Below are 20,754 nucleotides of genomic sequence, written 5' to 3'. Positions count from 1 at the left end.
ATAAAGAGTGAGAGAAGTTCTTTGCATTTTGGCACTGTAAAATAATCGTTAAGCACCATATTCCTGCTTGGTATTTGCCATTTTAAAGAAATGTTTTCAACTTCAGTATTCACGCTTAAAATATTACTTATTTTTGGGCAAACTGGTCTAGTGGAGGGTGTCCCTGCTCATGGCAGGGGGGTTGGAACTAGATGATCTTTGAGGTCCCTTCTAACCCAAACCATTCTGTGATTCCATAACTTTTTCTTTAATATAGTAACTTGTTTTCATTTAAGGTAATGAAAATACAGTTTGTTGGCAACTGATTTTAATATATATTTATATATTTCTGTAACACGCTAGGAAATGTCTGATTTAAATAAGTACAGCCCACCTCCTCAGTCATCAGATCTCTACATGGCAGCTAGCAAACACTTCCAGCAAGCTAAAATGATTCTTGAGAATATTCCTAATCCAGACAATGAGGTAAGACTGCAATACTGGAAGAAGAAGTATTTGCTTATAAGAGTGTTTTGTTTTCAGCTGGATCTGTTGAGCATACTTTGTCAGAATGCTGAGCAAAGCTTAGTGCTTTGATTAAGGAGTGGACAGAGGAGGGTGGCGGCATCTTAACACGGTGGTTTGTTTCAGTACATAAGATAATGTAATCGGGGTTGTGCTCACAGTTTCAAAACTTCCCCCTGCTGAGATAGCAACTTAGTTCCTTCTTGCGTGTTGCCTTCTGGCCCCGTTCTAAAAGCGTATCAGTTTTAACAAGAAGGTGGCACATGCCTGCCTCACTTGCCTGGAACCTGGTAATTCATGTGTACTCCTGAGAGGTGGGAAAAAAAGGTTTGAATGTCATCCGGCTGAAAAGAGGATTGAGTCTGGCACTTGTTTCTTGGAGCAGTTTTCTCAGCACTGGGCTGTAAACATGGGTAGGAGTTTCTCCTTTGTCCATAGCCTAAAAACTAAGTGTCTGTGACTGTATTTTGGAGCAAGGAGGATGCTTATTCTGTTGCATGTGAGCAGGTTAAGAACAGTTACGCGATCAGGTTTTCCTGAGGATTTAGGAATCCCTGCCCGTTCTCTGGATCCTGGTGGTACTCACGCATGAGCTATCTGATTGAAGCTAACCAAAATACTTGGAGGTCGTTTGAGTGTGCTCAGACCATGTCCATGCAAAAAGCCACCTTTTTGCCTTCTCATCATGTCACAGTGTTGGGCATAGATAGCTAGAGTCTGTCTAAGCCTTTATTTGGATAAGCGCCTCAGAACTTGCTATAGTTTAACAATTTTTGAACATAAGCATGGAGAGCAGTGGTTTCCGTGGTCTGTTGAATAAAAAAATGACTACTAAAATAAATGCCCCCTTCATTAAATTTCATTAATGCAGCTGTTATACTTCAAAGCAAATCCAAAATGCCCTGATCTCTATTAAACTGATACTGTAAGAGGACTGCTATATTGTTAAGAGTATGTAAGCATTTGGGTATTATCTTTTTAAATAATTTTGAGGTCATATGCTTTCACTTGAAAACTTCTTGCTGTTTTGTGTTTAGGTGAATCGAATTCTAAAAGTTGCTAAACCCAATATTGTGGTCATGAAGCTGCTAGCAGGAGGCCACAAAAAAGACTCTAAGGTAAGAAAATGCCAGCTGAATTGAATGTGAAATGCAGTATTACACACAATTCTACCACAGATCTCTTACAGCTGAATAAGCAAATTCAGGCCATAGTTACTCTAACTCTTAAAAGAACTGGGAAAGTAACTTAATCCATTTTTCCCTTGGAAGTAGTTGTTGTAGTTATTTAAATATGGAAAACTCTCATTCCTAAATGTTATGGAAAAAATAATTGGGAAGTGCATGTGGGATGACTTGTACGACTACGAGTTTTCTTCAAGAGCAGGAAGAAGTAATTGGTATCAGCTTGTGTGAGCACAGTGGGAGAGTGCTGCCTGTCAGGGCTAGCAGGTGCCCCACGGGTCAGAGGCAGGAGAGGGCCTTCAGCCTTCCTGCTGAAAGCCAGGCACAGAAGAATGAAGGAGCATGCTGGAGAGGCACACCGTCATCGTACAGTTTTGTGCCCATCATGGCTGGAGAACATTGGCATATCCAGAACTGGGTTGGAATATTTTTCAGATATTAAAAAACTAGGTATTTTTTTTTCTTCAATCTTTTGCTGGTTTTTTCTTCTAGCTGCAGGGTATCCATCATTTTGAGTATTAAACTCAGTAGTACTGCAGTGTAATGTTTTAAATCTTGTCTTTCTAGGTTCCTCCAGAATTTGACTTCTCCCCTCATAAATATTTTCCAGTTGTGAAGCTTGTTTGAAAGACAAGAGATTATTGTTAGGATACCTGAAGCATAACCAGCTGTAAGATGAAATATCTAGTACTGTACACAGACTGAGAGGGATCTCCAGGATAAGAGTACTGTTACATGGAATATCTATAGTCTTGCCTACTTTACATGATCTGAATGGCAACTGCTGTTTTAAAGTGGTTTGTATCAAGTTTTATGGGTGAAGCTGTTTTTAATCAACCGTATTGAAGAATGTTGTACCTTTTATTACAGATTTAATCAAAAATCATTTTTATGAATGAGCTCTGACATAAAATGGTGGTTTAGGAATTTAGTAATTGAATAGAAATAACAGAGTAGAGCCCCATGTCTGATAGGCATAGCTGAGCTACCAAAATTCTGCTTTGAACAAAGCCACTTGGAGAGATTGTGAGCTTCCATATTTTTGCCTAAATTGCATCAAATTTGCTGACTTGGCAAAAAAACCCACCAGTCTTTCTACTTGCAAAGTCCTGCAAACTAAAACAATTCATAGGAATTAAGAGCAGATGAAAACTAGTCATTTAGCTCCTACTGCACTGAATTCAATTATTCTTATTTTACTGAAGTCAATTATCTAGGAGGTATTTTGTCTGAAATGTAGAAGTCCTTGAACCTTGAAGACAGCGAGAAATGGTGTAAGTCATTTCTAGTTGCAGGTTCTTCCTTTGTCTTTATTTTTCTAGCTGCTGGAGAATGTGTGTAGCTGACACTCAGTAGTCACGCAGGAACACAAGACAAGAGGAATGTATTTTAACTGCTCTGCAACTTTATGTCAATCCTGTTGTTACTTTGCCATTGCAAAGGAGGGATTGCCAATTTGTTGCATTGCCGGTTCAGCTCTTGCCTGACCTTCATTCTCTTGTTTGGACTGCAATGCTGCTGCTGGATCCTATTGCCTTCTAGTTGATACAGGTAGAAATCTCAAACATGAGCCTCAAATGTACCCTTTCCTTACTGGAAGTTCTTCCTCCCGTGCTTCCAGATGTGAAATAGTAGAAGTAAGCTGTAGTGCTTAAGTGTAGTTAAAAAATAAAGTGTAAAAAGCTGACCTGCTCTTTGGTAAACCATACTGCACCTAGGCCATAAAACCAAATCTTCAGGTTTGACTGTGTTGAACAGGACAATTCTTCATTTTGGTGCAAAATTGAGTCCTCCATAGTGATAAGCTTGTAACTTCCTCTTCACAATGCAAGACTCTTGTGTTTCTCCTAACACACAGTTGTACTGTGGAGTAATGCCACTTCAGCTTCATCACCTAAGCAGCAGCACTGCTGAGCTAGAAAACGGTGAAGAAAGTCTGAAGTGGTATACCCGTTTGTCTGCCAGCAATTTGCAGCTTCTTGAAATAAGCAAGAATACTGCTGTGAAGGCACGCTTTTCCCAATTTCTCTGCTAAGGAGGCTGCATACCATTTTACATGTTTGCTTATCATCACAATTAATATACTTGAATACTTCTGTATCACTGCCAAAAGAATGAAAATCCTGGAGAACGTAGTTGCAAAGATGGCAAACTGGTTCTAGTGCAGGGCACTGAGAATTCATCTGGCGTTTGCTGCCTTCTTGTAAATAATCACAAAAATATTTCCTCTCTTTAAAAATCTTGAACTACATGACAGCAGCTCAAGGACAGCCTTTGGTATTTGTCCAAAGGAAGCAGCAAGTAAAAGAGAAACCTAGTTCCTTATCCTTTATAAAACTAAGAAAATAGGAATGATCATCTTTTGCATATTCATTAACATTAGAAGTATATGAACGGTACAGAATAAAGTGAATACACAGTAGAGAAGCTTATTTTTATTTTAAAATGCTTATCTAAAATGGATCAGGCTTAGTTTTTTAAAAAAACATCAAGGACAAGTGTTTAAATTAACCCGAAGATGATTACAGCAAAGCAGCTTTCCCTGTCTCACACAACTAAAAATGTTAGTGATACACAACACTACACACACCACAGTTACAAATGAATCTCGTTTTGTTCAACTAAAGTCATTTAATTTTAAAATTCTATATAGAGGCCCCTTGTCTACCAGAAATCTACCACGCTAGTTACGCACCTGTAGTACTTGAAGCCATTGAGAATAAGACTGTATTCCTTTATGCTTTTGAATATTGCTCTTAGGCAGGTTTTCAGAGCCCCCCCGTCAGAGGTGTAACAAGTGCACTTTGTACCAAGGGGGTCTGGTTTATGGAGAGGACATCTGGCTGGCTAGTGAGGAGCCCAGTCAGGCTGTGTACTGTACAGAAATACAGCCAAAACACTTTTAAAAGAATTCTCTGGCAATATATTAATTACCTTAAGGATCTTGTTTGGGATTTTACCAGTATCAAGTTAAAGCCATTCATTCAACTTGAAGACAGTGTTTCACTGTACATTTTATACTGTTAGAATATATTCTGTTTAACAATCATGATTAAATTCCTGATTAACTTTGTATCAGCTACATAATTGTTTACAGATTAAGTCCTAGAAAAAAATGCCCCTTTTACTCAGAATACAGGTAAACATTTTGATGTTAGAACATGCCATTATTTAAAAAAAAAATCCTTAATAGCTCAAGTTTCCCAGTACTTGTCAGTTAGAAGAGATGCTCATACCTCCTTTTCTCTCCTGCTTACCAGCATTTGTTTTCCCTGCTGGATTGTCTGTAGTAGCCCAGACCAGTTAAGTCTGACTTAAATGGTGAAAAAAGCAGAGTAACCAAGAACCCAGTAATGGAAGTTAGTGCTTTTTTTTTTTAGAAGAATTCAAGTTCAGTGAACTGTTTACTTACTGAGGTTTAATATCCACCATTTGACTTGACCCCTGCCATTCACTTGATGACAACTCATACCCTTTTCATACGCAAAAGAACCAACCTTTCACTTGCATGTTTAGCCATCTTAAGGTACAGGACTTGTAAACTAAACTAGTACACTGAGGAATAACAGCCTGAAAAAGTAGTTACAAAATTAAGTGCATTAAGAAAAGCCAAGACAAATTTGTATTTTCCGAAATGGAACTGCTGCCTGGCAAGTTAACTGCAGTTACGGGTGCCTTAGTGGTAGTAGAGGGTATTTCTAGGTTATCACAAGTAAACTAGTTTCTTGTTTACATTCAACAAGTTACAGCAAGGTCAAAGACTACAGGACAGTAACAACATGATATTTTGTGCATAACACAGGACTTCACAACAACTACAGGCTCACCTGTGGGTGACATTGAGCTGTCTGGTAAATGCATAATCTAGTTTAGCTCCTTCAAAAGTCCAGCAGAGAAGATGAGTCACTTTGAACAGCTGAAATTGCTGTTCTACAAAGGCAAGCAGTTGCCTTTCTACTTTTTAGCAGAAGATCGTGGCTGAGTGGAGTAAAGGGTGGTTGTAGCACACCATTTCAGATGGCTTCTGTCATGAAAAGTTCAGGAGTTTGAATTTTTACTCTCTGACCTTGTGCAAGTTAGTGGTAACTGAACTATGCTGTAGTACTGATCTTGTGAACAGGAGTCCAAAGCTTTCAGAAAAATCATCCTGCTAATCTCTTAATAAGAGGACAGTACTGACAGAATCCTTTTTTATTTTTTTTTTTAACCTAAAAGCTAGGAACACAACCAGGACAGTGTTTCAGCCTGGTTACAGATAGTGTAAGCTAGCAATTTCATTTAGGAAGCCCAGGAAAGTATATCATACTACATAGTATCTGAGGTCTACAATCATGCTTTCTGACTCTATATATTACAGTAAAAAGGTGCCAGAATAGGCACAAAGGTAGACTGCAGTATGGGCCATTTTTGCCATGTTTAGTCAAGTTACCTCCTCTTAAAACTTGGCTGAGGATTTCTCTACTGTATAGCCCAGGGGAGAAATCCATCCTTGGCAGAGGACTCTTTCTCATCTACCATCCATCTACACGTATTGTTACTGTAGTATGACTGTACAAGTTAGCTGACTTCAAAGTTACTACACTTATTGCTACCTGGTTTCAATTTTATAACCAGTAGGAAGGAAACAGTCATTGCAGAGGTCAGGCTGCTTTAAAACAAGCTTCCAGAAATTTAAGACTTTTTTTTCACCACTGAAACAGTACTAAAACTTCACAAGAAAATACTACTTCATTTGGGCCCTTATTGAAGCCTTGAGAAGATAATCAAAACATTCTCAGATCACTTTGCTCTCATCATTGCTACATTTATATGAAGAGGTGACTAAGTTGCATCATGAACCTCCTTTGCTCACAACCTCTGTCGTTCTTCACCTTGCTCAGATAAGTGGTTCTTCGTATCTTCAGGGTTTTGAACTAATTATGAAAAAAGAAAAAGGTACAGAAATCTCTTTAAGAGACAAAAGTGATAGTTCATCTAGAAAACAGTCTAGAACACAGCAGGAGAAATTTTAAAGGACTCTTAAGTACTGTGTAGTACAGTAAAGCTACGAATACTGTCCCTCCCCACTGCTTGTTCAACAGCAGCTTCAGTGATGCTACACAGAAAACAGGTCGTGCCGTCAACATGAGGGAAAGCCCAAAGAACAAACAAAGTAGCTAGCTATATCTGCTACAGGATACCATTCAAAATATCATCTTAAAGTTTTTAGCATCTGGTACTTAGGTTAATTTTTTTTTTTTTTTTTACCATTTTCAATCCCTGCAAGTGCTGCTTGCTTGTCCGTTTCTGATTCAGCTTCATTCTCATCTAAATTGTAATCAACATCCTTGTCCTTGTTCAGTGCTTCATGTTCCTGTTTGTCTGGGAAAATTTTAAAAGTAATTACGTTTATACTATACCGTAAGGTCATCTGCACAACAGTTACTGTAACAATCTTCCACAGAATTTACTTTGCTGCTGAATGAATTGCTGTTTACAGTAGGCTTTCATACTATTTTCCCTTTTGAACTCTTAATTTTCAGAGCAGCTTTTGTAAGTCTTGTCTAAAGAACTAGATAAAAGAATCTTTTGGGATTTGGAAAGTGTAATAGAATTCAGTCTGCACGCAGATTGACAGAAAGGAAAAGCATTAAACAGTTTCAGAATACATTAAAGGACAGCCTAAGGAAGAGCAAAACCTGAAGCCAATGCTGAAAACTTGACTTTCTGCAAAACATCAATACTTGGTATCTCTCTACTCATCAGTGCTGTGGATGGTTAACATCCTTTTCAAATGCATCATATTCTTACAAGGCCTTAATATGAAAAAATTTCGGGGCTAATTTCCCCAAATGCTTTGTACAGGTGGGCTGCTATGGTGGTGCAGAAGAACCCAGCCTGGTAGCTCCATGTTGCAGAAAGAGAACCCAGAGAGTGTAGAAGACTGCTGGGACTGACTGGCCTTTTACATCTCACACTAACCCCTGTGAAACCTTATGCTAAGTGCAGCCAGCTGCCACCACTGCTGCAGAAGTGATGCCACGCTTTTATTTCTTTACTGTTCTTAACAGTACGTGACGTGCTACCAACCAGGGTTTCCGGGGGGCAAGTCATCCTGCTTCGCATCATAATTTAGGAGCTGCTCCCTCTCAATTTCCTCACTGGCAGGCTGTTCTGCTGCCAGCTGTGACGCATCTTGCTCTGCTACATGTTTTTCATCTTCAGATGGCTTCAGCTCCTTCTCTGACTGAGGCAGCATTTCCTTATGACCTGCAGTCACCTTAACTGAATCCTGTGGGTTTTTCAGTTCGCTAGAAAGCTTGTCCTCTTCTGCCTTAGGCTCCTGTTTTCTGATGTCAGCTAGGCCATTTATTCTTTCTGTAAACAATATAAATGATTCTGAGTAAAAAACCTAATGCCTTTCAGTGGTGTTACAAGTTAAAAACCTTTAATAAGTATTGCTTTATCTTTCTCGTTCAATTCTTGGTTTTCCTCTGAAAGAGTGTCTTTCAACCACATCAGTTCCAAAGAGACAGACAAGGAAGGTAACATGTTTTTCCTACTGGGAACAGCTAAAGGATGAGACTTGTAGAGACTACTGTGGCATTGTTTACTGTCAGAGTCACACTTCTACCTAATTAAAATGTGCAGTTAATAAGCTGAGCAGGTGAAACAGAGTAGTTTACATAATTGCAGTGTGCTATATAAGCATCAGGAATGCATGTTACATTTCATTAATAACAAACTGATTTGGAGTTGAAAAGTAGCTCAGGACAAAGCAGTCACGTGGGCAGATCTGCAAGAAAATCAAAGCTGTTCTTATTTTTAGTATGAAGAGGAAGTGCAGGATGGCTATTACTTTTAGCAGACATTAATGTATCTTTTTTTTCTGTGTGTCTGTATTTTTAACTGAAAAGATCATGATAAAATTTGCCTGAATAAACTATATATAGATACTGTCTTCAATTGCTAGCTTTCTAAAATGAGAGTTGCATACTCCCAAGATTGTAATTTAAGATAGCATGTGAGAATAATTAAATAGGAAATTGAATTTATATCACACACAGTACTATGTGAGACTGACACACTAGGATACCTCCATTCACGTTAATAGTTTCTGAGAGTTTAGTGCCAAAAGCAACCATTAGGTTAACTAATCTGATCTCCTGCGTATCATTTCCCTTACTTGCATTTTGCTCAGTGACCAACACGTGGGATGTATGGGTGTGTGTTTAAAACCTAACTTTCAGCTATTCTGTCGGGTGGGGTCGCAGGCTAGATGTGTCTTACTAAAAAAGCAAATTTTAAACATGCTTGAAAATCATTGCTTCCAAAAGCAAGATATTTTCTCCATATTAAATGAGGAATAGGAATCCAGAATTGTAAATACTTGTATTTTCCTTTATATGCAATATGTCAATTACAGCAAAACTGAACCAGTAGAAATGCTAATAATAAAAATGTTTGAATAAATATTATACCTCTCCAGCTGGAAAATTCATTATAGTTCAGTCTACTGGTGTCACTTTTTCCATCTTAATCTTGTGTACAAAAATGTTTTTTAAATGTTCAATTAAATTACAAATGTTCATAACCATTTGCTAGTAAAACAATTATTTACAGCTCACCTTTATCTTGCAACGAGTCTGTCTTTTTTACTGTAGGTATTGCTTTAGGTACATCTTCATTGTGTTTCTGCTGTTCCAAGTCAGCTTGCTTGAACTCTGTTTGCTTCAAGGCTGGCAGCTGAATATTAACCCATAAAGTGAATGTATACAGATAAGCATTGGTCTATATAACTACTTCTGGATTTGGAAATGGAAATGGAAGTTAAGTAAGAATTTGGGGGGGTGGGTAAATCTTAACACACTCAGAAATATTTGGACTGAAATTTTTATTGGTGATGGAAGTACCATACCATCTTGAATATGCAGTGGTGTTTCTATATAACATCATGACACATAGGGACAATTTAACACATGTTCTTTAATCTGACTGCAACTAAATGTGACATTATTGTTCTTGGTTAGTGTTTCTTGTAAACACTGTTACTCTCTAAGAGTCACAGTTCTGTGACACCACACATTTCTCCACTGTTACCATGTTCTCCTGCTACCATGGCAGGGTCAGCAGAGCAAAAAACCAGATGGCATTAACTAGTTAGTCATCTGTAGGGAGGGACAGGTAAACTGAGTTTGGGCATAACAAGACTTCAATTAAGCAAGTACAGAACTGGTCTAAAACTATGGTGAATGCAGGATTAAGAGAAAAAAATGTCAATCAACCAACTAGACAACAGTATCTGTTTAACGTGATGGAGCTTACTTAAGAATGTATTAAATACTGGTACTAGACTGCTCTCAGCATCTGACCCATCTGACTTCATGACAAAGATGTACACCACCTTGAAGATCGTAAAATTTAGCAATTAAAATTCTATTTACAACTTTTACTCAAATTAGCATTTAATTGGCTGAGATCTTTGTCAATTCTGTTCACACAAATGCTGAATGTAAAATGTGCCTGAGCCTGTGCTGCACCTGGGCCTTCATTGCAAAAAAAGAGACTGTAATGAAACTGTTCTATGGGGGTTTTTTTGGGGGGGGGGTTGGTTTTGTTTAAAAAAAAAATAATCAGAAGACACAGACAAAGAACAAGCATATAGACATTTAGAGACATAAACCTTTTTATACCTGGTACTATACAAATTAATAGGAAACATTATGGTATGGGAAGTCATGCTGTCAACAGGAAGTTTTCTGTTACAGTTACTTGTGAGACTGTAGCTACCCCTTGTTCTAAGCGGGTCAATAAAACACTAGCTTGTCAAGTGTTCACACAGTCATTTGGAAAAACGTCTACAGAAAGAAGTGGTAGAGGATTTGTAGGATACGATCACTTGGCTGTTTTGAAAATGTTCAAGCTCAGTCAAAGCCAGGCAGAACTAAAGACCTTGTTGGGTCAACAACACCAAGTCACACATCAACAACAAATAATCTAGCATTAACTCTTATGAAAGCTTGAGAAGCAAGTATTACCACAGAATATTTGGTTATTGCTGTAAGGACATTCAGAAAAACTGCATCTTCCTCCAGTCATACAACAAAAATGCTGTATTTAAAAATGCTTCTTTTTTTTATAAATAATTCAGCCTCTCAAGGTCACTCTCTACAGTAGAAATCATCAGAAACTGAACATAACACCATTTTTCACTTTATGCTGGGCATGAATTCTTCTGTAAAAATACTGAGCCTGCACTTAATAGCAAGAAATTACCTCTTAATTAAATGTGCAAAAGCCCTTATCTTAAATTTCTAGCTCAGTAATTCTTAATGATGTTGTTGAATAAATTAAGAAGTTGTATGTTGAAAATTTTTTAAGTAGTTGGATAAAAAGATAGTAATTGGAACATGTTGTATATTCCTCGACCGAGAAGTATACATCATTCCTTAAAATACAGAGCTGTAAGAAAAGGTGTATATTCATTAACCAACCAACCAACACTCCGTTTTCTTTCTCTGTTTTATTTTAACTCTGACCTTTCTGTTACATAAGCATGTACACCTTATGAACAGGTATTCCAGCTAAAAACAGGGGCTAAAAACATACATAGATTTCCTCAGGGTTACCTTGCACTAAGGATAAATAACTCAGCTTTTGTACAAGCAAAAAGTTGCAATTCTTGGGCAAACAACTGAGAAGGTTATAAGCTGACATACGAAACACTGTCACGGATACTAGGGAACACAAGCAGACAAAATTTATTTAGGCTGTAGCTGTATTAGTGGTTACATCATCTGGGACCATCCCATCTATAGATAAAACGGAGAACAGATAACCTGCCCTGCCTAACCTACTGCCTACTGTGAGTAAAGACTGCCTCCCGCTATGGGACTTGTTGCAGGAGACTGGAATTGTCCTGCAGAAGGGCTTCAGCCAAACTCCTCAAGTTCCTTCAGGGATGATTTCCCCTCCAAATTGGAAATGGTAAAAAAAAACCCCAAACCTCACAACAAACAAACAAAAGCATCTTGAACAAATAATGTAAATGAAAATCTGCTGCAAAGCAACACTAGAAATTCAATTGACCACCTCTCTAGTATGGTCTTCCCCACATCAACTTCTAAACAGTATTTGATATCTTGACATTAAATAAGATATATTTGACAAATGTATCATCGCCAAATGTTGGGCTTTCTACTCATCACTATTTACTATTATTACTTTTTTATTTACTTGACACTGTTGATAAGAATTACTGACAAACAAGAGCGTTCCCTTTTTTCTTTTTTTCCTTTTTTGTTTTTTTCTTTTTTTTTCTTTTTTTTTTCTTTTTTTTTTTCCTTTTTTTTTTAAAGGGATAACTGGTTAGCATTTCCTGTCTCAAATGCTTCATTCATCTTGCAGCTCTCATACAAAGGCACGTTCTCAGGATAAAAGGTCACAAACTTCAGCAGTTGTCTCTCCCACCATTTTATATAAAGGACTGGACACAGACTGGAGTCATTACCTGAACACCGAAGGGGCTCTGGGCAGATGTTTCAGCCATTTTCTCCCACCTATTTCCAGCTATTTGCAAAACCCAGCTTCAGCACTTGTTGCTTTAGCCTCTTCCTAGCTGTAGTGGAAAGGGCACATACCACCAAACGCTCACTGCCTTTGCCGTGACAGTTGGCCACCCAGGTATGGGGGAAAGGCCCCAGTGCAACCCCTTGTGAAAAATGTAACTTCTGTCACTGGTGCTCACAAGCCTGAAGAAAGGGCTACTTCAGTACATAGAAATAAACTAATGGCTCTCCTGCCCAGAAGCTTCACTGCATGTTGCCAGGGCCACCTGTATCAAGCTTAACCAATCAAGTCCTATCCCTGACCAAATCCTGCTTCACTGAAGAAGCATCAGTAATTCACATGCCAAGACAACAGGATGCATCTTCCTTTTCTCAGGATTTCCTCCTGCCCTCTGTATCCCAGGAAGAGAGTCAGCTGGCACGCAGCCACCCTATGCTGCAAGCCTGCCCTACCCTAGTGAGCCTTCCCACGTCATGCACAGCGACGCCTGCCTTTTGTGGTTCTTTGACTAAGAATATCCAAGAGCAAACAGCTAAACCACTTGATCTTCCCTTCATTCACACTGTAAAAGGCTGAAATTAGGGTTTCTGTGAAAATTCATAGCCGATGGATCTTAGCAATCTTTGGACTACAATATCATATGCAAGGCTTGCTGCTGCTCTGAAGTGATGCACAATTTATCCTCAGCACACACCTTCAACACACAAAGCAACTAAGTCCTTTAACAAAGTCAAAACGAGCTGTGAACCAAAGTTCAGCAGTGTAAATATTCTTTAATGGGCTGCGCACCACCCCCAGCACCACCTCTCAAATTCTGCCCATCTCAGAATCACAGTGATTTGGAGTCTCCTGCACGACCTCTGCCTCGTTCTGTCCTTGGAATCACTCGATTTCCCATAGATGAGAAGCATTCGACAAATGTGAAGGAAAGCAGAGCAAAACTTAATGAGATGGGCTAATGACAGTTAGAGATAGCAGAAAGGTGGAAAACCCTTTAAGAATTTCAAATAAAAAGATGTTCATGAAATTACCCAAACCATACCTGGCTACTTTTTTTTGAATCTTCTGAGAAGTCTTTGTTTTCTTTGATTTGTGCTGCATCACTACCCTTTTTTGTAAGCTCATCTATCCTTTCTTCACACTGTTCTTTTAATTCTTTCATCTGGTTGATGCACTGTGACCTGGAGAAAACATGAACAAGTGAGCAGTTGTTAACTTTCATCTACAGTCTTCTAAAATGTTCTTTTGTCATATGATTTATTCCCTTTTTTTCCTTTCATTTTATTATTTTCTTAGTTCTATTACCTGTGCTTACATTTGAGAAGTCAGTAGGAAAAAATGTGTTAACCTAAGTCCTAAGGACCAACTCATGGTGCAGGCAGTCCAAGTTCTACTGGAGGAAATTAATTTAAAATGCTTTTGTTACACCAGCTCACCAAGCTACATGATTTTTCCTGTCTTTTGCTAACCACTCAACTTCAGTTAAGTCAAAATCTACTTTGATCCCTGAAGCATTTCTAGTATGATAACAGAAATGCATATTTGGATTTTAGCTAGAAGAGGAAACAGCAAAGTACTAGCTGAAGTAAAAAACAAATGTAAGCTACTGCTAGCAAACTGAATACTCCTTCTCAGTGTTTCACCAAAGTGTAGTGCTGCAACATGTAACAAAACTTATGTTACAGAAATTGAGTTTATCAGTAGCTACTGTCAAAAGCAGTATTACCTAAAGATGCAAGTGTTGTATACCTTTCACGTACTTTTAATAGTTACACAGTGCCATTAGTGCCTTAACCTTTGTGGGTCTTCTGTTTGCAGTTCTGCAGCCTGCCTTTCTCTCGCTGCTCCATAACCTCTAGGTAAGCCCTAGGCTGTTGCGGCAGTGTTTCTCCTGAACTGCCAGGGCAGTGTTTTCCCCTTCTGTGGCTGTGCTGAGGATCCCGTGCAAACCCCAGGAGGGCTGTCAAGGTGGGTTTCTCACGGGAAGTGACTGCCATCAGGGAGAGATCACCCTTTCTCCCCCACTATGTTCATAACCTGTTTTGTAACTTTTGGCTTACATTAGAGGAAGAACAAGACCTCGTGAATAACAAGGCTGATAAGCATTACCCTGTAACACACATGCGGAAGGCTTAGAAACCAGTCATCATACAAACCCAGGCATGCTTTGATCCCACTATGAGCAGGAACAAGCAATACTGTTTGTGTGGATGCCGATGAGAAGTGCATCATCCTAGGTGAAAACGTGGTGAAAAATCATTGTCAGCACCCACTGCACTGGAGAGCATGCCCAAGGAAGAGGCTTAGCTGGGCACCACACTGCTTCTCTTCCCTGCTGGCCTCAGCAGCAAAGGAGTTTGTTGGGGTTTTTTTAACCCTTTTTCCTTTCTCTCCTTTGTTTTTTTTCACTCTAAGTTCACCGCATATCATCAGCCACAGAGCCTGCAAACACATCTTTCTGCATGCAAAACCTCTCTCATCATCCTGTGGACAACAACATGGTCAACGTACTGCAAGTTTTACTTCCCCCTCACTTAAGACAGAAGGGGGATGAATTTCTGAACCTGGCTCTGGCAAGAGTGTTAATACCCCTGGTGTAACAGCAGCTGTTTCAACAAGCACGTTCCAGTTTCTCAGGAGCAAATAAGCTACTACCTAATCCAGAGGAATTCTCAGGGTACATGCCCTCTACAACAGCAACTCACTTGTTTTTATTGCATTTTAATCCTTCTCCACCTGTCTTTTTTAAAAACAAAAAAACCACACCCAGAAAGGAAGAGGAGTGGTGGATAGATACGCTACAAACTGGCAAATTCATTACCTTTATTACCATTCCTGCTTGACTAGGCATTATTCTAATGTCTGATTTTGCTAATGCTATCATGCCTGTCTCTACACCTACCCTGACCCAAGCAAACCCATCTTCACCACTGTAACTTGCTCAGCTCTTCACCTTGAGCCAGCCTTGACCCTGGAGCTGTACCCTCCAGATCCACCCTTCTGTTAAACGAAGGGGGATTCTTTACAGCACACTCCCATGAGCAGGCATGCTGTCGGTGATTTCCTCAACAGAACTGCGCTTGAAAACATTTCACCAGACATGGGCACTAAGCCTCAGTTTTCAGAAACCACACTCACTGCATTTGCTTTGCATCACTTCCCTGCACACGTATATCAATCCAGTGCTTCAAGGATGTACCTCATGTGGAGCATGACTGTGCAGCACATACCTACACCTACAGATCCATTTATTCTCACTGATCTCAGTCTTACAAGGCAGGTGCTGGCAAAGAGATACTCTAACTAGCACAGAACTATCAATAGAAGTCCAGGAGTCCCAGCTCTGTCATTTAACCAAACAGCAAAGAGATGGTGCTTAACAACCACAGTACGCAACAAACTCAGAGGGAAAAAGTACCTTAATAGACACATACGTGCAATGTGGCTTACTAAAAGGTTGGTACAAACTTAAGCCTCCAAGCTCCTTCTACTTTTCTGTTAGAAGTCTTAAATTGTTAGAACTCTACTAATACAATCCATCTGGGTCATGATTATTAAATGAGTAATAATGCCCTAAAAAAAAAAGAGTACACAATGAACTGGTAATCAGTAAGTACCCCAAAAGCACTAATAGTAACTCTTAACTCTTAAGCATGGGAGTAGGGGGAAAAAAAAAAAAAAAAAAAGGTATTTCAAGTTTGGCCTGCAGAATTCAAGTTCTTTGATTGCCATGTTGAGCTTTTAGTCATAATTCCTACAAAATCTGGGTAAACAGTGGCTGCTGGAAAAATACACATCACTAGAGCAATTATATTCTTGATAGAAAATCATTATGAGAATATGCAAACAGTAAACTCTGTTTGTTTTCTATATCTACACACCAGAGGGAAGATACAATAAGATATGAAGACAGGTAAAGAGAACAAGAACATTACTGAACAGGAAGAACCCAAGAGAAACTCCTAGAACTACCAGACATGTATATTTAGTGTAAGAATACTGATAAGCGCTTGTGTTCAGTTATCCATGCTTTATAATTCAGTGGGAAATCTCAACAAAAAACATGACCAGGTATGAACTGTAATGCAGAACACATGGCTTTGACCATAACTGACCTAAAATTTTCTGAGACCTCTGGCAGCTCAAAGACATACAGCTTCTCATTGCATATTCCCGTATCACAGTTTTTAAAACTTCTTCAGAGTTTAGCCTCTTTGTGTTTCAATTTCCCCCTGAACTGTTAAATGACAATATTGCTACCTTTCTCCTCCTGTAACAGAAGGAACATCAAGCACTGTGGGAGAAGTTTGTGGCTACTGAGATGCCGAGTGTTGTAAGGTCTAAGGTCTTGTCCAAGATCAACCTCGAGCAATTTTAAAAGATGTGTCAGGTGTTACTTTCTCCTTAAAACTGTACATTTACTAACAGTGCTATAGCTATCACAAGAATACTCTGGGTTATAAGCAAGTCACCTACAACCCCAGAAGCCATCTTCTAGAAAGAACATACTTACAGGTCATATGAGAACTTCCTCTGAAGGTTAGTCTGGTTTTTCTGAAACCAGTAAACATCCATCTGTAGCTTTCCATATTCTGTCTGTAACTCTTTCAAGTGTTCTGGCCAAAACAGGATTAAAATATATATTAAAGTACACACACACCCCCCTACATGTATTACAACAGAAGTATCAAACAACAGATCAATAGTAAGCACACTAACTCCGTCCAACTCTCATGCTCACTACATTTTGTATACAAATGCATAGGTAATTGTTGAATTTATTCATCAAAGATGCACAGGATTGGGTAAAAACAGCCTTTCAGCCTACCATATTAACAAAAACAGTGTAACATAGATTTTTTACCTCCTCGTCTTCACAAGGAGTACTCTAATTTGTTTGAAAACCCTTGCTCTGCTAGGTTTCAGCCCAGGAAGTTGTTAGATCTATGAAATATTAATCAGAACATAGTATGAAATGGCATTCATGTTTATTAGCCATCTAAAGACAAGCTTACAATGCTTCCCTGAATAATATGCAATTTACAGTTCTGTTCCTCAAAAACAGAGGCATCTATGATTTACAGTTTTCTTCCTGATTAGAAAGCTTTGTGTGAGGGCACCAGAAAAAAGCACCACAACATATTTACCTGTTTATAGAACTTAGGATCCGTTCCCCACACTTCCTGAAGATTAAATTGCTAACAACAATTTTGAAGTACCAACATGAATAGAAATGAATTAGATCAAGGGGTTTTTTATTTAACGTAGGAATTTGTGAATTCCCCTGGTGCTAAAATGCACAACCCAGACACCTCAGGGAGGAATACAAGAGTATGCTGCAAAAGGTCAAATGAAGAATAAATATATATTAACAATACACACAGAAGCTAGTTTCATTCTGTACTACGTTATATCATAAGGGTCAGGAGTCCTACATAAAGCACTACATGGACAAATCCTTCTACTGTTGAGGTAAATTAGTCTGACATTTCACTGAACTGGAATCATACAGATGCAGGATCTAAGTCACTGAAGCTCCTGCACTGTCCCCATGACTTGAAGAAAGGCAGCATTCTCAGAATACACCAGAAAAATGCAAGTCTTAAAATCAGGGGCCTTAAAAAACCATACGAGAGAAATGCAGAGGGGTATTACAACATACCTCGTAGACTCTGGATTAATCGTTCATTTACTGTGATGTTAGTCACCAGCACTGCCTGAAAGGAGCAAAACAGAAAACAATGTTTTAATTGCAAAGGACCTGTGTTACCATTAATCTTATAAACAATACCACCAAAGCACCTGTAACAAGATCTTTTCTTTGCAAAGTGGTGGGTTACAGTCAAACAAAAAACCTTTTAGCTGCTCTAGATATTTCCTATTACAAACAACAAACACTTGTTTTAACTTGGATTTCCCAGTAAATGGTGGGGGGTATGGAGATATCACTGCACTTAAATAGAGCAGGAATTTAAAGAGTCCACTACTAAAATTGCATGCTGCTTTAATCTCACGATTGCAGTCACAGTCAGATTTACTGTATTTATCCCTTGAAGAAAGAATACAGCGTAGCACCACTCATTATCAACCATCCTCTCACCAGGGACTCAATACACCTGCATTCACGCATGCAAGGATGAGCTATGAAAGCATTAGTCATACAGCATAAAGGAGCTCTATGAAAGCAACATAAAGCCCTTGCATTGTATCACTTTTCTAACTATCTTTTCCATCACTTCGGTAAGAAAGTGTTGGAGTGACCTTCCTCCATTCCCTCACTTTGTGCTTTCTGTCATTCTGAAGAGCCAGTTAACTGCTTGGTAGAATACCATGGGACCAAGCCCTGGAAGGATGAGGGGCCCAAGACAGCTGCTAATATTCAAGGGTCACCTCTGCCAGGCTCAGGAGCGATGCATCCCATCAAAGAGCAAGTCAGGCAAAACCACCAAGAGGCCCCCATGGATGAACAAGGAGCTCCTGGGCAAAGTCAAACACAAAAAGGAAGCCTACAGAGGGTGGAAGCAAGGGCAGGTAGCCTGGGAGAAATACAGAGAAACTGTCCGAGCAGCCAGGGAGCAGGTTAGGAAAGCCAAAGCATAGAAATTAGTCTGGCCAGGGATGTCAAGGACAACAAGAAAAGCTTCTATAGGTATGTCAGTGAGAAAAGGAGGACGAGGGAAAATGTGGGTCCCCTCCAGAATGAAACGGGTGACCTGTTTACCCAGGATATGGACAAGGCTGAGGTACTCAATGACTTCTTTGCCTCAGTCTTCACTGGCAAATATTTGAGCCACACTGCCCAGGTCACAGAAAGCAGGGATTGGGAGAATGCAGTTTCACTAGTAGCAAATCGTGCCTGACAAACTTGGTGGCCTTCTATGATGGGGTTACAGCGTCGGTGGATAAGGGAAAGGCAACTGACATCATCTACCTGGACTCGTGCAAGGCATTTGACACTGTCCGGCACGACATCCTTGTCTCTGGAGAGACATGGACTCGATGGATGGACCACGCGGTGGATAAGGAATTGGCTGGATGGTCGCAGTCAAAGAGTTGTGATCTCAATGTGCAAGTGGAGAACGGTGACAAGTGGTGTTCCTCAAGGGTCGGTATTGGGACCGTTCAACATTTTTGTCGGCGATATGGACAGTGGGATCGAGTGCACCCTCAGCAAGTTTGCCGACAGCACTAAGCTGTGTGGTGTGGTCGACACGCTGGAGGGAAGGGATGCCATCCACAGGGACCTTGACAGGCTGGAGAAGTGGGCCCGTGTGAACCGCATGAAGTTCAGCAAGGCCAAGTGCAAGGTCCTGCATGTGGGTCGGCACAATCCCAAGCACGACTATAGGCTGGGTGGGGAATGGATTGAATGCAGCCCCGAGGAGAAGGACTTGGGGGTATTGATTGATGAGAAGCTCAACATGAGCCAGCAGTGTGCGCTTGCAGCCCAGAAAGCCAACCGTGTCCTGGGATGCATCAAAAGAGGTGTGACCAGCAGGTCGAGGGAGGTGATCCTGCCCCTCTACTCTGCTCTTGTGAGACCCCACCTGGAGTACTGTGTCCAGCTCTGGGGGCCCCAGTACAGGAGAGACATTGAGCTGTTGGAGCGAGTCCAGAGGAGGCCACGAAGCTGATCAGAGGGCTGGAGCACCTCAGCTATGAGGACAGGCTGAGAGAGTTGGGGTTGTTCAGCCTGGAGAAGAGAAGGCTCCAGAGAGATCTATTTGTGGCTTACCAGTTTCTGAAGGGGCCTACAGGAAAGATGGTGAGGGACTGTTTATCAGGGAGTGTAGTGACAGGACAAGGGGTAATGGGTTTAAGCTGAAGGAGGGTCGATTTAGATTGGACGTTTGAAATAAATTCTTTACTGTTAGAGTGGTGAGGTACTGGAATAGGTTGCCCAGAGAGGTTGTGGAGGCCCCCTCCCTGGAAGTGTTTAAGACCAGGTTGGATGGGGCTTTGGGCAACGTGGTCTAGTGGAGGGTGTCCCTGCCCGCAGCAGGGGGGTTGGAACTAGATGATCTTTAAGGTCCCTTCCAACCCAAACCATTCTGTGATTCTATGATTCTATAACATAGGAACATGTTCTGTTTATTCTTTCATCAATCCCCCTCTACCAACCCATATATACACATGCCCAAAACACCTGAACACTGACAGAACTAAGGTAAGTCTAAATGAAATAAATTACTGTGAGCAAGATGTCGGGATAACTCAGATTCATATTTAGCATTTATAATGTCTGGTGCAGAACAGTCTTCTTAAGACTACAAAAAGATGAGATCCACTGACCCTTCAGAATCAATCCATTCCAGTCTTAGGAGCATATTTCTTAGGCTTCACTGCCCATTTCCTTGTTATCCTCCTTCCAGAAAACACCAGTGTTCTGCAGGGGTCCCACATCAGGATACATTGAGTCCCCAGCTTCCCGAAGCTTCTGCTCAAGTACTGATGTGTACATATGTTCACACCACTTAATGCAAAGAAGTATCTGCATCCAGTCTGCCCAAGTCACCCT

The 20,754-nt window shown here is 40.1% G+C and overlaps 2 protein-coding genes across 8 annotated transcripts in view; one reads left to right on the top strand and one right to left on the bottom strand.

Moving 5' to 3' along the window:
* NAA35 (N-alpha-acetyltransferase 35, NatC auxiliary subunit) overlaps positions 1 to 9,300 on the top strand; it is a 32,519-nt gene extending 23,219 nt beyond the window's left edge. For 2 of the 3 annotated variants that reach the window (XM_075739977.1, XM_075739980.1), the window contains 3 exons: positions 343 to 465; positions 1,542 to 1,622; positions 1,891 to 2,171. In XM_075739977.1, coding sequence (XP_075596092.1) covers positions 343 to 465; positions 1,542 to 1,622; positions 1,891 to 2,130 — 444 coding nt within the window. In that variant the 3' untranslated portion in view covers positions 2,131 to 2,171. Of the gene's footprint in view, positions 1 to 342; positions 466 to 1,541; positions 1,623 to 1,890; positions 2,172 to 2,255 lie in introns of those variants that run through there. The other variant, XM_075739978.1, reaches the window with a different exon arrangement.
* Positions 4,102 to 20,754, bottom strand: part of GOLM1 (golgi membrane protein 1) — a 37,064-nt gene continuing 20,411 nt past the window's right edge. For all 5 annotated transcript variants that reach the window (XM_075739985.1, XM_075739984.1, XM_075739983.1 and 2 more), the window contains exons 4-10: positions 17,899 to 17,953; positions 16,750 to 16,852; positions 13,279 to 13,417; positions 9,296 to 9,413; positions 7,758 to 8,045; positions 6,936 to 7,049; positions 4,102 to 6,601 (exon numbers count right to left, since the gene is read on the bottom strand). In XM_075739985.1, coding sequence (XP_075596100.1) covers positions 6,537 to 6,601; positions 6,936 to 7,049; positions 7,758 to 8,045; positions 9,296 to 9,413; positions 13,279 to 13,417; positions 16,750 to 16,852; positions 17,899 to 17,953 — 882 coding nt within the window. In that variant the 3' untranslated portion in view covers positions 4,102 to 6,536. The remainder of the gene's footprint in view (positions 6,602 to 6,935; positions 7,050 to 7,757; positions 8,046 to 9,295; positions 9,414 to 13,278; positions 13,418 to 16,749; positions 16,853 to 17,898; positions 17,954 to 20,754) is intronic.

The sequence above is a fragment of the Balearica regulorum genome, chromosome Z, assembly GCF_011004875.1.
Source record: "Balearica regulorum gibbericeps isolate bBalReg1 chromosome Z, bBalReg1.pri, whole genome shotgun sequence".
Classification (NCBI taxonomy): domain Eukaryota; kingdom Metazoa; phylum Chordata; class Aves; order Gruiformes; family Gruidae; genus Balearica; species Balearica regulorum.
This window is presented reverse-complemented; position numbering and strand designations above follow the sequence as displayed.